The 15,495-nt window shown below is 45.1% G+C and overlaps 1 protein-coding gene across 13 annotated transcripts in view; it reads right to left on the bottom strand.

The window, feature by feature from the left end:
- LOC122537075 (protein Fe65 homolog) overlaps window positions 1-15,495 on the bottom strand; it is a 173,208-nt gene that overhangs the window by 100,200 nt on the left and 57,513 nt on the right. The window contains exon 1 of one of the 13 annotated variants that reach the window (XM_043670012.1): window positions 11,549-12,274. The exons of the other annotated variants lie outside the window; for them this stretch is intronic. Within the exon in view, the coding sequence (XP_043525947.1) occupies window positions 11,549-11,570 (22 nt within the window). The 5' untranslated portion in view covers window positions 11,571-12,274. Of the gene's footprint in view, window positions 1-11,548; window positions 12,275-15,495 lie in introns of those variants that run through there. 13 annotated transcript variants of the gene reach the window in all.

The following is a 15,495-nucleotide window of genomic DNA, read 5'->3' as shown; positions in this document are numbered from 1 at the left end:
AAGACAGTTCATTGTAATAAAATCATCTAGAGACATGCAGTTTCACCAGCCAAACCACCAAGCAAACTCGACTATGGAACTAGTACGAATCCGAACATTCTCTACAGGTCAACAGCGAACCGGTACAACGAACCGAATGTAGTACAAGTATTTCTCGTGCACGATACCGTGCTCGGCTGATTTGACTCGGCGTTTCGGGTTGCCAGGACAGCGAGACACGATCGAGGACACGGCGAACAATTTTCAAAGGAGTGGAGTTTCGGGTTAGTGGATCTCGAGGAGCGGCACTTGCAGCAGAGAAGGAAACAACGAGAAGCACGACGAGTAGGACGAGGAGGACGAAGACGAATCTCGTGCCTAGCCCCCGGGGTGCTGAAAAACTGCGGCAACGCTTGGAAGCTAGCGGAGATAGCCGGTCTGAAGGGATAAGAAGGATTCATAAAACAAGGGAAGCAGCGAGGGCGACATATTGCCGCGCGTGGCATGTATTATGCATGAACAGGCCAGGCCAGGCCAGACCAGGCCCACGGCACCCGGCTACTTCACCTTCTCAGCCAACTGCTTTCGTTCCTCTCTTTAGCCGAGTCTATTAATTCGCAAAATTGTATTCCGTCTTCGTCTTCGTCTGCCTTCGTCTCGCCGATGGACTTCAACCACTTGCGCTTGCAACTGATTGCGGACCATAACGAGTGGCCAAACTGTACGCAATAATTCGTCGCTTTCTCTTCGAACTCGCCGGTATGATATTACTGGATACGAATTGTTGAGAGGTAATAAATTTATTATTTGTTTTGCCTATTTTGTTTTACTTAGATATACTTGAAACTGAGAAAATATTACAGTTTCGGGTCAAAAAAGTTCTCGTCATTCTAGCGCAAGAGGTTAACCACTTGCGGACCATAACGAGTGACCAAACCGTACACAATAATTGATCGCTTTCTCTTCGAACACGTCGATAAAATATCACTGGATAGGAATTATTGAATAATAAATTTATTATTTGTTTTACTTAGATATACTTGAAATTGAGAAAATATGACAATTTTGGGGCAAAAAATTCTCGACGTGTCTGGCATGTTATTCCAGCGCAAGAGGTTAATGCGAACGAGTTAGCGGTGGATGTTCTTTGGATCCCGGAATCTCTTGCAATTTCTTTGACCTCGTTCTTAGAATTCCCGCGGGACCGGACGGAATAAAGCGTGACAAATTGTACCGGTCGGTCGTTGACTCGACGGTGGCTCTTTCATTTAGCCAATTTGTCTCGTTAATTGAAGAACTCGACTCCGCCGCGGAAATCAACCGCCGGCAAACCGTAAACGCTGTTTTCACCGGGACGATCCGCTAATTTACAAGATTGTCCGCTTCCCATCGAGCCGCGTATCCTCGTCACATTCTGAAAACCGAGTCGAGTAAGTCATCGAGATACTCGACTCGTCTGCGAGCGAGCTCGTCTCTCTCGTTTCTTTCTCTCTCTGCTTTTTCTCTCTTCGTCCTCTTGCTCCTCCTCATCCATCGCGTAGTCCAAATTTCTACCGACGGCCGTCGAGTGTTTCACCGACGTTCGCTGCTCTCCGCTTCGGCGCAACGACCGAATTATGCCTCGTTTTACGTTTCGAATATTACGCTCGCGGCTTGTCCGCGAGAATTTCTTGAGAGTCGGCCCGCATTTACGGCGAAGAGCACGGAGAATTCAACTGGCTCTGCAACGTTCTCAACGACGAACGATCTTCGCGAGTGGTAAACAGCTTAAACTATTTGCTGCAAAGCGGGGCGAGAATCTCCCGAACGCTGGATCGTTGTAATAATACGAGGAGATAATTTAAAGCTGGTCAGCTTTATCCGCGGTCGACTGACGTCAATGGAGACCGGATAGAGGCGTGTCACCCTCTCAGCTCGCTCGCCCACGCGGAATCACGTCAGACGAGGCACCCAAGACCAAACAGAGGCGTCCCTTTCATCCGAGCGCTTACCACTAGAAGCTAGTCATCGCAACTTCGTGGTAGGATACACGTGTTGTGCGTGACCCGTGGGCGCTTTATCGCGCTGTGAAAAACGGGGAATGCGATTCGCGAGCGCAAACACTAAGGTACACTGGACAGACGGGGCACGACATTGAATAAGCAGCCCCTCGTGCTTCGAAGGCTCGACCCGTGTGCGTGTATCAAGGGCGGAAGAGGGGAATCGTAAAAGCGTAACGCGAGCAAATGACGGAAACGACGTTCCCTCCCCCGGGGAGCGGCAGCTCCTCTTAAGTACAGCCGTTTCCGCGCTTTTTACGCCGCGTAAACGTCACCTCGAGACGATGCTCACGCACACCGACGTGAAATCTCCTTTCCTCCGGCAAGACGTCGCGCGACGAACGTCGAAGAAACGCCACACGCGGCAAGGCGGTTTGGTCGCGACACGCCGATGCACGCGTGCAGGAGCGAGCGGCAAACAAACAGACACACGCAGCCGGAATAAATTGAGGTTGATGCGAAACCGATAATGTCGTCGAGCGCTGGCTCGTACGGCTGCGCGTGTGTTTCACCGGCAGATCGAGAATCAACCACCGTGACCTCTGCCCTCTTTGACAGCACCACCGACCCTCCCACGGACGGCCTTCTGTTCCTCCACCCATTCGCCACCGTAGCCAGTTATGCGAGCCGCAGCCGCGACTACGGGCAAACATGTATCAGATTTTTGTTTGCCCCGGTGGATATTGCCGGACGGAAAATGTCGTCACGGAGGCGAGTCGTTCCACGACCCATTCTTTCGCGTATATCACCGTTACGGTGGAGTCGTTTCGTCGGATCCTCGCCCCTCCTTTCGTCTTCTTCGCGCCATCGTCCAACTTCCATTTGCAATGATGCCTCTTGTTTATGAGTTGTTCTCCCGTAGCCATTTTTTTTTTTTTTTTTTTTTTTTTTCGTACATACAGTACGNACTCGCACAGATAGATTTCAATTCACCTTGTACACATTTCATACATTCGGTATCATGCGTACAAAATATAATTAAGATTTTATACGAGAGTGAGTCGTTGCTGAGGAAAATGTTCTTCTCGATTCTTATTTTGCTCTTTCTTTTTTTTTTTTTTTTTTTTTTTTTTTACGTACATACAGTACGTAGTTTGGGGAGTATAAAGAAACGAAGTGCCAAGTGATAACCTGATAATTCGCCACTGATGTCTCATCTCGCGTGAGTGTTTCTTGATCTTGACTTACCAACGAAAGGAATTAGATTCTTTCGAGAGTGTAGCAAACGATCTATAATTATTGTATGTAAACTGTTGTAGTAATAGGAATTTTGTGAAATTTCGGTAATGACGTTTCACGGAGTAAAGTTTCAAACGTACATTAGGGGAGGGGAGGAAAGCTGTAACAGTTTAATTGCGAATACGTCTCCAGAATCTCACGCCCCCGCGACATGCATCAGATGCGTGTGTGCGCACAACACGCCACGGAATCGTTCAATCATCCATGACGACTGTTACGCGCCCCATTCGTGCCACGTAATCCCCGTATTTTCAGCCGAATTTAATACGAATTAATCCATCCGGCATATTCGAATCGACATAAACATCGTTGACTCCCTCAGACAGCTTCACCCGTCTTGACGCGACGTGAAACTAACGACGCGAACGTCAACCCAATTAGCAAGCCCGAAGATTCCAGCGAGGGAGGAAGTAACAGAACAATCGAGTAACTTATTTTTTTTTTTTTTTCAACGGTTCAACTGGATGACCAGAAAGAAACTGGAAGAAGATTCCGTTGGAGATAAATTTGCCATTTTATCAGATTCTTAATTTCACGGATCAATATTCCTCTTCATCATTTCACGAATCAAATAAAAATGCTACTGTGAAATTATTAAAATCTGCTTTTCTAGAAAATCTTACTACCCCACCGCGTCTGTCATACTTTTATCCTGTCTTGAATCTTTCTCGTCGAAGGGCAGGCGGGCACGCGCGCTGTAGTAATTATGATAATTTATATTTATATCTACAAATAAATAAAAACTCCGCAATTAATTTTAGTTGTGTATATAAAAATATTATCAGTATCGCAAAATATATAATTACTAATAATTTAATGAAGATTACATAATGGAAGTTAAATGACGAATAATTTCTACGAATGAAGAATTTCTACTATGACTACAATATATATATAAGTGTCAGTAAACATTTCCATGTTGATAATAAAATTAATAGCTATTTTTAAATATTCTGTTGTTTATATTAAATACACATCTCGACGGAACATAGATGTCGTTGATCTAAATTCTTCGAAGTAGAGGTCGCTACAGCGCGACCGATCGATCCTCATCGAGACAAACGGCAAACAAACGAAATAGCTCGTCGCGTTACACGGAATGTGTGTTGCATGCGGTTGCACGACGCGTGGAGCAAATCTACGAGGCGTTATACAACGTGTCTGATGCATGCACGAGCATCCACGCCGGTGCACGACGCTCGTATTTCAACGAAGCTGTCGTAGCTGCGACGCCGGCACGATGCCACCAGTTACCTTGGACAATTTACGTTTGGACGGAGAAACCGTGCGAAATTTAGGGTCGAGGGCTCCCCGAAGGTCGTATCCGGCGAGACGATGCCAACCACGGGAGGGACAAGGAGCTTCTGGTAGCAACCCGTGCCCGCCACTTTCCTACATCGCGCGCGATGAGACGGAGGAAATTTCCAGACCGACGTTGTTTGAGGTAGCTTCGAGGTTCCCGAACGTCACGGTAAGACCGCAAGTTCCTGACTTTGAGCGTTACGGCTCGCAACGAGATTTAGAGGCCTCGCGACTACGCTCCGAATCCGTGCGATTAACAGCGTTTATTCGTGAGACGAAAACGTACGTACATATTGCACGTTTAAGCAAAGGTCGACGAAGGTGAGAAAAGCGAAATTTACTTGGAAATCAAATTTTTTGTTAATCAATTCTACGAAGAGGAGACGATGCTTTTTCTAAATTTACCTTGGAACTTACTGTCGGTAATATCAACCATGTACCAAGATCTATGCGACGAAATTAAAAAATTTCCAGAGAATGAGATCGATCAGTATCGACTAAGGAATTGGACACGTGAATGAGAAGAATTTAAACTGTTGCAGGACTTTGTAAAAAAAAAAGAAAAGAAAACTCGTGTAAGAATCTCTACTTGGTCTCATTTTAAAGTGCAGCGCTCCTATTTTGCTTGACGATCTTGTTTTTGCGATTTTATTGAACTCTGAACATTAAGATTAGATAACGAAATGTTGATACTTTTTTGAATTTTTGTTATACTCGATTTCTTTTAACAAAATTACAACAGTTTAAAGTATTGACAATTTTTTTATTTAAATTAATTATGGAGCAAAACTGACTCGATGAAAATAATTTACATTTGCCAGAACAGTGATGATGACGAGGTCATACAATTGTTTTTGAAAAGCCAAAACAGTATAGATTTTGCTTCTCTTGTATTCTACAAAATGTTCTGCAAACACTCGACAAAATATTGTTAATATTAAAAATCCATATATGTATCCAGTGTTTCTCTTGAATCGAAAAAGATTTTATGCAGAAAATCGTCAATAATAAGGGTCTGTGCACTATTTTCGTATTATTTAACCCTTCGAACTTGATTTGTTTTCAATGTTGTTACCCATCCATTTGTATTTATTTCGAGTTAAATTAATGCACAACGATAAAATACAATGTTTTTCCTCCATTTGTTACTATCATTGCGGCATAATTTATATTCTGTAATTCTTTGAAATGTGCCAATTTTTAAGATAATTTTTTACAAATTTTTATTGAAAGTTCGTATTGTCACCTGCGGCGTACGAGTTCAAAGGGTTTAAACACACTGTTAAAGCCACCTAAAGAAATCAGACAGCGGATAAACGCAGACGCTTCTAACGAGGCTGTTTTCGGTTGACCCGTCTGACCGGAGACTAATTACTCAGTGGCTACTCGACGCTATCATAAATTGCCTCCGCGATATCCGTAGTAACATTCCGGATGTCCAAACTTTCGCAAACGACTATTAATATCGCGACCTTTCGGCGACATTAGCGCGATGCACAGGCTGAGAAGAGCATAACTGTACCAATGACAAAGAAAAATTGTCGATGATTTGAACTAATTTAAACTTCGTAAAAAAAGGATCACACATTGATCCGTTTGGTCTCATTTTAAAGCGTGAAGCTTGTAGTTTGAAAGCAGTGAATTTGTCCTTTTCAAAAATGATTTTATATCACGCAGCGGGTGGGAAACTGAGGACACATTTTTCACGAAAATTGTCAAAATTCAAACGCGTGTAAAAACATTTAAAGAATTTCCCTTATGACTGAATCTAGCCTTGAAGATTACAATTCTTTCATCGTACGATCTTTTTTCCATCATTTTATTGAATTTGAAACATTGGGATTAGATGATAAAACCTTAGGATTTTCGAATTTTTGTCATTTAACCGCAATATTTAATATCCGATAAAACAATATTAATTGTTAATTATAACAATAATTAATTATAATAATAAAAACATTATACAACGAAGTCAAGAAGAAAATTTCAATCTTCGAAATGATGAGTCACGGAAAGAAATTTATAATATTTTTACACACGTTTGAATTTTAACAATTTTCTCCAAAGAAAAAAATGTGTTCTCATCTTCAGGAGAACTCACAACTGTCGAAATAGAAGCCCTTCGCCCTTCGAAATGAGACCAAATGAATTGCTATATGATCTTTCTTTACAAAGTTACGTCAGTTGAAATTACTCACAACTTTTCATTGTTACTGATACAATTACACTGTAGCTGCGCGAAGCGAACGCTGTCTAGGCTGATAGACGTAGCTGATGGCGGAGTGTGTCAGTCACCTCTCGTCCTCGTCGTTCCAGCTTCTAGCATGTGTGTGTCGCGACTGAAAAGCCCCGTCGTTGGGACGACGATGTCACGGTTGACGGTGAGACTGGAAGGGGGATAAGACAGGGCTGAAACAGGGCACCGGCCCTAACTTCCAAGTAATTAAGTGCGTCGAAACTTGGTTAAGACTCGTAATTGTGTTTTATAAGGAGCCACCGAGGATCGACGCGGCGTCGCGTCGGCTCGATTTCGTTCGTTCGCCGAAGCTTTTCAACCTTTTGCGCTGGAATGACGTGCCACGCACGTCGAGAACTTTTTGTCCCAAAATTGTAATATTTTCTCAGTTTCACGTATATATATTTAAATAAAACAAAATAGGCAAAACAAAGAATAAATTTATTACTTCGCAATGATTTCTATCCAGTGATATCGTACCGACGAGTTCGAAAAAAAAAGCGACGAATTATTGTATACAGTTTGGTCACTCGTTATGGTCCGCAATCGGTTGCCAGCGCAAGTGGTTAACCTCTTGCGCCTGGAATGACGTGCCACGCATTTTATTCCAAAATTGTAATATTTTCGCAGTACTAAGTATATTTAAGTGAAACAAAATAAGCGAAACAAAGAATAAATTTAGTACCTCTCAATAATTTCGATGTCATACCGACGATTTCAAAAAGAATGCGACGAATTATTATATACGGTTTGGTCACTGGTTATGGTCCGCAATCGGTTGCCAAGTGGTTAACAGAGAAAGAGAGAGAGAGACCTAATGAAAATTCCGGAATTTAAACGGAATTTACTGCGGATCTCAACTACGTTCAACTTTGAACGATCGATTTCTTTCCGTCCCGTTGGGACGTTCGTTCGATAACAAGAACGTCTTTCTGGATTTACAACGATAACTCGATGCCGATCGTTCGGTAAGGGCCGAGATGGGTGACCTTGTTTGCGTTATGCAGATTGCGAAACTCTTTATCCTATCGAGTGCATTATTTCGTAACCCATATTCTTGCTTGGGAGCCGAGATAATCCACTAGTCACGTTACACGGCAGCGTATTTCAGATAAAACTTAATTTGCCGTGCGAGAGTAGAAGCAAATGAAATTTCTCTCACGCCCGAACCAACATAGCTCTTGCTCTCTTTGCATTTCAGCGCGAAACATCTTTGCTTCTTCCATATGCGTTCACGCGTTCTTTTTTTTTTTTCATATCTCTCGTTTCCTTTTCTTCTTCCTCGACGATCCTTTCGCGAATGCCAGACGCGCGTTATTACCCGCCTAATTGCGTCTACGATATTTCCAGCGATGGAAATAGCTTTTCGAGTCTCCTGATATAGACGCGCGTTAGGTTAGTCGATATCTGCTACGGGGGCAAATTTACTCACGCCAATTTCCGGTCAGAGAACAGCCTCGCGCGGAACGGAAATGATAAACGAATTGGATACGTCGACGATAATTAGCCGAATAGGCGCGAGTCCACCGATCCATACACGGCGTCGAGATGTAATTTTCCAGGCGAATCAATTCTTTTTTCTTTTTTGTATTGATTGCTGCTCGAAAAACTACGGAAAGGAACGCGATCATATTTTCGCTCGATTAGCGGACGGGTTGCATCCAGTTTCAATAACGATACACGTTTTGCTATTGGTTTCCAAAACGAATGATAACTCGAGCCTCAGACAACCTGGTGGTAATCAAAGCTCCAGACCGTTTAACGACCGTTATATCGTTTATTGTTTCGGATCATTCCTCAGATTAGAAAATTATCCTGTGTCGACGCAAGAATGTTAAACATTCTCGAGCTCTGAATCATAATCCAGGGATGGTGCATAGAGCAAGTTTTGATAATAAATAAAAAGAATGATACAAGATGTAAAAATATTGAAATTAACTCGACTATTTTCAAAATTTCGTCGATATGTTGCCACGATCAATTTTCCCGTAGTTTTTTAAAAACAAAATTCGACGTTGACTTGATAAATTTTTGGAAAATCCTATCTCCCGAAGCTTAAAAATATATATGCCTATTTGGAAGTATCTACAGATGCTGACAAGCTTTCTCGTCCGTGAAATTAATTAAAAATCGATCGAGTATGACCGATGAGAATTAAAAGAATTCGATAATTCTCGCTACAACAGAGATGAATAATTTGTTCAAGAGCAAAACAGGCTCATAAATCCCATTAAAAAGTCTTTTTCTAATGTCCTTCCTATATTTTTATTATTTATGAACGCGTTTTTGTTATGAAAATAATTTAGTGGCGCATCGAAGCTCACTCGAGAAAAAATTGGCACGTAGAGCATGAAAGTTTGGCCACCCATGGTCTAGTCTATATTTCTTTTGACAATTTTCGAAAATATGTTTGCTAGATGAAGGAATCAGAAGTCGTTGCATAGGTCAGAACGATGGCCAGCCTGTTTCTCGATATCATGGAAGACACTTTCAACGTTCTAGGAACGTCTGGCGTTGCTAGGCAAATGTCATTGGCTGGGACGATCTAGCCAGCTCGTATAAAACAGGTTCGCGATCCAGCGGCCAAGCGTTAGAGAATTCTCTCAGAATTTCATCGAGTGATCGTCAAAGTGAATCTCAGAATCACGGAATCTCAGTTGGCAATTAACCATCGAGGTAGAATCTCGAAAGTTTTCGTCAAAGTGAGCCGCGAAGTAAAATCTCCGTCGTCGAGTAAAATCTCGTCAATAAGACGAAGCTTCGTGAAACTGAATAATCGTTTTCACTATTTCTTAACTAATAAAAATGAAAATTTTATAACTGTACTACGGGGCAAAATCAAATTTTTCCCACACCTCCAGAGAACTTTATTTTCCCGCGAGCCAAACAATTCTTTCAAAAACGTTTTTGTCATTTTCTTATCGTGCAAGGTTTATTGTCAATTAAGAGATTTTGCCTTGTGCGAATTTTCCTCTTCTTTTCTTTTGCCATCCAATTTTTCATTACAAAGTTAAATGCATTAGGTATCCGGCCTCATCCTACATTCCCCTACACAGTTCACTGCAATTGAGTTAAATTTTCATTTCCGAACAGCCAACAAGTCAAACTCGAACGCGTGGTGTAGCCACGACATCCAGAATCCACGACGACGTGGATACTAGCAACGCGAGCGAATCGCGAGCATCGATCTTGCCATCGATGCAACAATTAGCTAATGTATCGCGGTGGTGTCTCGCTGCGGTGTTCCAGGGGTGCGTTGGGAGCGCGCGAGTTTTACGAGCTGGCGGAAATTCGTCGAGGAAATTCATTTTCCGGGACGTTCTCGCGAGCGAGCACCGCCGATAATTGTAGCCGACAATAAACGTTTAACGTTCCGCCGTTGTCTTCTCTTTGTTCCTCGACGAAAAGCCTCGTAATAAAGTACAGCGTCTGTGTTCAGTAGGCAACTATGTTATTCCCTGATTGTGTGTGTGTGTGTGTGTGGTCCCGGCGTTCTCGTTTGTAACCCGGCGATGCAACGAACGAGGCGTCGCTACGACCGAGATCGATAGCCATGAAAAAGGAACAAACGACTGGTAGAATCGCGTGTCGAACAGGTTCAACAACAGCTCGTAAATTCTTGGTAAAAGTCAGTCGTTAATCGATCGTAGGAAGCCTCTCGAGTATTTTTAACGGTGACTGCCTTTGAAACCCATCGAGCCGCGCAGAGCGAGCAGAGGAGGAATTTCCACGATCGTCGCCATCGACGCCGCTCGGACGCGCGTATATATTTTCCTCTCCTCGCGCGGCGCACAGGCGGAGAGATGTTCGCGTGGACGCGTCGAGAGGTCATCTCCGTGATGAGGCGATGCTTGTGCATCTTCAACGATGGTTCCCGTCGGTTGTACGGCGCGGAGTAAACCAAGCCACGGAGTTAGAGCGTTTGGTCGCGATACCGATCAAACAGGTCGCGATTTCACAGTCCTTGTCATTCGTCAGAGCGTATCTGACCGGGCCGTCGCGTCCGTTCCGTCACGTCTGGCTCCGATCTCGCGTGATCGAACAGGGCTCGCAATGAGTAATGAGGCGTGCTCCGAGCCTGCTTCGTTCGGTCACGCGACCAAACGCGTCCGTTTTTCGTTGAAACAACAACGCTTCTACCGAGCATCTTTGGCAGCGCGAAGCCAAAGAGCCAAAAACCTCGAGCGATCGACACCGGGGGAAAAATACTCGGTGAATAGCTCTCGACGAGAAAGCTCTCGACGAAAAACAACTCGAGACTACTCGCGTACAAACGGTGGCGATTGAACGTAATTATCTCTAGGGACGATGAATCTTGAAAAATTGTGGCGTGCTGGGATGCAGTTCGTTAACAGACGACGTTTCATATGTATGCATGTACACATATATGGGTTTGTGTGTAGAGAGGCTTGTCGAAAATGCGTTCGACGCGGGATTACGTTTAAATGCAAACACATCGAGGGTAGTATTGTCTTTTCAACGAGCACTAGCTAGCTATCCCGGGAAGGGGTATCTATATTCGTTGCACATATGTATGTATGTACGTGTGTATCGACACAACAGACAGAGGGAAGGAAGGAACTGGGAACATATTCGATGACTTTTCGATCACCCGATCATTGCCGCGGTGCTAAATCGAATAATAATAATTTCGAAGGTTGATCGTTGAAAACGCGTGTGTGCTCGACGAGGACGATTAGGTGGTTACGTAAAAGTCAGGGAATATGCTCGAGAAGGAGGACGCATAACTTACGATTCACTCCGTGGATAACCATCGTGGTCGTGTATTACGCAACTATAAAAATGTCCTCGATAGCTCCACTGGTTCCCGAAGCGAGACTCGTGCACGAAGGACTCGGTGCTTTCCACCCTCTCGCGAGGTTAGCTCATTTTTTTTTTCCCCCTCGGCAAAGTACCGGACTCTCCGCGACTGGACCGGGAGAATGTGTTCTCAAGATCGCGCAAATCTCTCGTTGCTCTCGGCAGGCAGCAAAATAAAAAAAAAACAAAACAGGCGTGGAACGTTTTTTTTTTTAACACATTTTCGCGCGTATCGTGCGGTGCGATCTAGAGACGCGATAACACGGCACGGAGAGAGAAAGAGAAAGAGAGAGAGAGAGAGAGAAACAAACGCGATTTCGAGTTCTTTCTCGGCACAGATACTGCAACTTTTTGCGCGGTTTTACTTCCGATTTCCACTCGACTCGTGTCGTTTTCTCACGCGTGTAAGATCTTCCGCGGCACCGCGAGATCACCGCGCATCGGCTCGTTTTCGCTCGAAATATCGACTCGAAATCGGTAAGGTAGGTGTCGAAACGAGAGTTACGACGATTTTTTTAAGGTCAGTAGCGAACAATTGGCACCCCGAGACGTTGGGGCGTCGCGGTCGTCGCAGTGACTGGCGAGACTCGCGGCTACCCCCTCCAATTCCAACCCCCTTCCAACAATTCTCTTTTACCCTCTCGCATCCCTACGCTTCTCCCCACCAACGCCGCGGCAACCCCTATCTATATACATCCATATCCTTCTTCTCGCTCTTTTTCTCGCGCGCAATATCATCCCTCCGCGCCCTTTCCCCTCTCTCTCACGCTCTCTCTGTTTCTCTTCTTTCCAAGTTGCCTCGTTTTCTTCCTTCTTTCTTGCTCTCTTCGATCCCTTTCTTCTTCTCGTCTCTCTCTTTCTCTCTTTTTTTTCTTTTTTTCCTTCCTACCTGCACTCTGAACTCCCTTCAGCTCTTTCTCTCTCTCTTTCTCTCTTTTTTTTCTTTTTTTCCTTCCTACCTGCACTCTGAACTCCCTTCAGCTCTTTCTCTCTCTCTCTCTCTCTCTCTCTCTCTCTCTCTCTCTCTCTCTGTCTCACTCTCTCATCTTTCGATCTCGCTCGCGTTTCCACCCTCTCCCTTCAGTCACTCTACAACCCCCCAGACACTGGCCAAGCGAGTGGTCACGTGAGCGTTAGCTCGGCCAATCATGCGCCGGGTGACGTCATTCGCAGGGGTTCTCACAATTTGAGAGCGAACAACGAGCGTAAGGGTGTATTTGCGGACTTCAGGAGATGCTGGTGGAAGGGATAGATGATGGTCATGCGGTCTGTTCGATCTTGGAACGATGTGTGACGCAATGGCACAGGACTGTCGATCCTCGGGATCCTCGGGGAAGGATTAAAGCACCCGGCGTACCACGTCCACGGGACAAAAGGGGGCCTTTCGCGCTTTGAAGAGTTTCCCTAATGCTTTCTCTCACCCTCCTCTCATTCCCTCTGCGTTTAAAAGTCATTTGGTCGTCCCGACAACCATCTCGAAGAAACGCAGTTAGTGAAAATTTGAAAAAAAGGGAGAAGACGAAGAAGAAAGAAAACGAGAAGGAAAGACGTTGGATCGCTGGTAGAATCACAAGTAGCCAAGCGTAGCTACGTATTTGAAAGCGGTACGGACAGGATAGGTTTGGCGACGTTCTGCCAACGAAACATCTATATCAGCCGGGGCTAAACCGTTCGATTCAACTCGTTAAAAGAGATCACGGAACGTGACACAGTGGCGGCGCCCCAATAAATTGCGCCGCGATGCAACGCATGCCAAGCGACCATTTTTCCACCAGCCCGGGAAATGGGTTAGCGCCGAAAACTTTCCTGTTTGTATTCCACACTCGAGGAGGGTTTCTCCCGACGTGACGCTGCGAGGTCGTCGCGCGGCTCCGGCGTTGAAATGAAATTCCACGGTGCTCGGGGAAAAAAACGGGATGGAGAAAGACCGCCGCAGTGAGGAAGAAGAGGCGGTGGTAAATCAACGCTGTAGGTGTGTTTTCTTCCCGAAAAATTTCCACAGGGGGAAATCGCCTTACTTGGGCGGCGCGGACCCGCGATTCAGCCGTCACTGCGATCGGTACCGCTGCCAGCTGTGGATTTACTGGAGAAACTTTTACGCGTCCAAAAACTTCCCCGTAAATCTTGTACGTCGTAAAAATTTTCCATTCCCTCCCTACTTTTATTTGCGTTTCCCCCCGTCGAAAGTTCTCTCTCGCCCCACCGAGAAACGTGTCCGACTCGTTCCACCCGGGTGGAAAATAATGCCGGTTAATCCGTGCGGTAAACAGTTCATGAACGAACGAGGCGCCGCGGCCGTGAAGCAACTGTCGACAGGTCGACCATTTTCGTTCGGGAAATTGTTTGACTATTCGCCGCGAATAAACCGATCGTTTACGAGATTTCAGATTTCGCTGGCCGTTCGATAGGCCTGGAATTGTGGAATCGTGCTAACAATTCCGGAGCGAGTAATCCTTTCTTCTTCTTTTTTTTTTTTTTTTCGGAAGGTGGGCGTCGGTCCAAAGGGATAGAAAAGGGAAACCTGCAGTCGGTTATCTCGATCTCTTCTCTCTCGTTCGTTCTGTCCGCCGCCTCGTCCTCTACTCGAATATGTCATCCAACGATCGATGACTCTATTAACAGGGGATATCGCGCGAATAGAGATCATCGGGATTATTTTAAGGGCAAAGGACGCGATAGTATCGCGATAGCGGGGCAGGAAAAAACCGTATAATCTGACAATATATTGACATCCGTTGCGCATACTTTGATTTATGGGTCGAGATAGAAACGTTTTGGGAATATAACGAGGGCATCGCGGTGGAACAAAACGCGGCGGACGACAGCCGAGTCCTTCGATTCTCGAAACGCGTTGCATTTTGCAAATGTGTTGCTGCTACCTCGGACCAGGGGGTTGGGGGAGGGGGGAGGGGGAGAGGGGGTGGCGCGTGTCCGAGGCCGCGGTTAACTTGACGTTTATAAGCAGAACGTAATTATTGGTTATTAACCGAGCAGGCTGCGCAACGCGCCCCGTAATTCTCGCATTAATGAAATTGATTCATTGAATCCATAAACCAAATTAAATTCCGTCGCTGTTCCCGCGTAATCGGACGGTTTCGGCGGGGGTGTCGTGGGGAGTGCGGATCGCGCGAGAAACGTGGAAACGTTTTCACGAAAACGGGGAGGGGAAGAAAGAAAAAAAAAAAAAAGGGAAAAAAACGGAACGAGCTCGTTCTCGTCGTTCCTCTTCCTCATTTTTCCCATTCTCGAGTTTTCATTTGGCGACTACCATTCGGTCAGTGGTTAGCTTTCTTCGATGGGGAAGAAGAAAAAAAAAAAAGAAAAGAAGAAAGAGAAAAAATAGAAAGGAAGGACCTGGGCAACCGGGGCAAGAGCGTGCGGCCCAGGGTTCGCGCGAATGCGCGCTGAAAGCGGGCAACTTGGAAAGACGCGTAATTAAAAGCGCGTTTCCAGCACTTAATAATCGCGTGCGCCGCAATTTAATTTCGAGTCCATTTTACCGCCGGCTGTTCACGCCGGCCTTTCAGCTCCGCCAATGGGAACGTATTGGTTTTTCATCTGGTCAAATCTCACTCTCTGGAATATCGCAGGACAAATGGAAAAAAAAGCGGTGGCGGGGGCAGGGGGGGGGGGAGCAAAGGATTAAGGTTAAAAGGCGAGAATAACGGGAACGCGTGAGACACGAGAGTGATTTAATCGGCAAACTGCGCGGAATACAGCGTCTTGCGAATTCTAATTATTTTGAAATACGTTGTTAAGATCAGTGTCGCAGAGATGGGCGTCACTTGATTAATTTAATTTCCGGACGCGTGTGCAGTTTGCAGTCGAAATAGCACTGTCGAAATAGAATTCTTTGCCGCGATGAAGGTACGAATTTTT

The sequence above is a fragment of the Frieseomelitta varia genome, unplaced genomic scaffold (genome assembly GCF_011392965.1).
Source record: "Frieseomelitta varia isolate USP_RPSP 00005682 unplaced genomic scaffold, Fvar_1.2 scaffold_886, whole genome shotgun sequence".
Lineage (NCBI taxonomy): Eukaryota > Metazoa > Arthropoda > Insecta > Hymenoptera > Apidae > Frieseomelitta > Frieseomelitta varia.
This window is presented reverse-complemented; position numbering and strand designations above follow the sequence as displayed.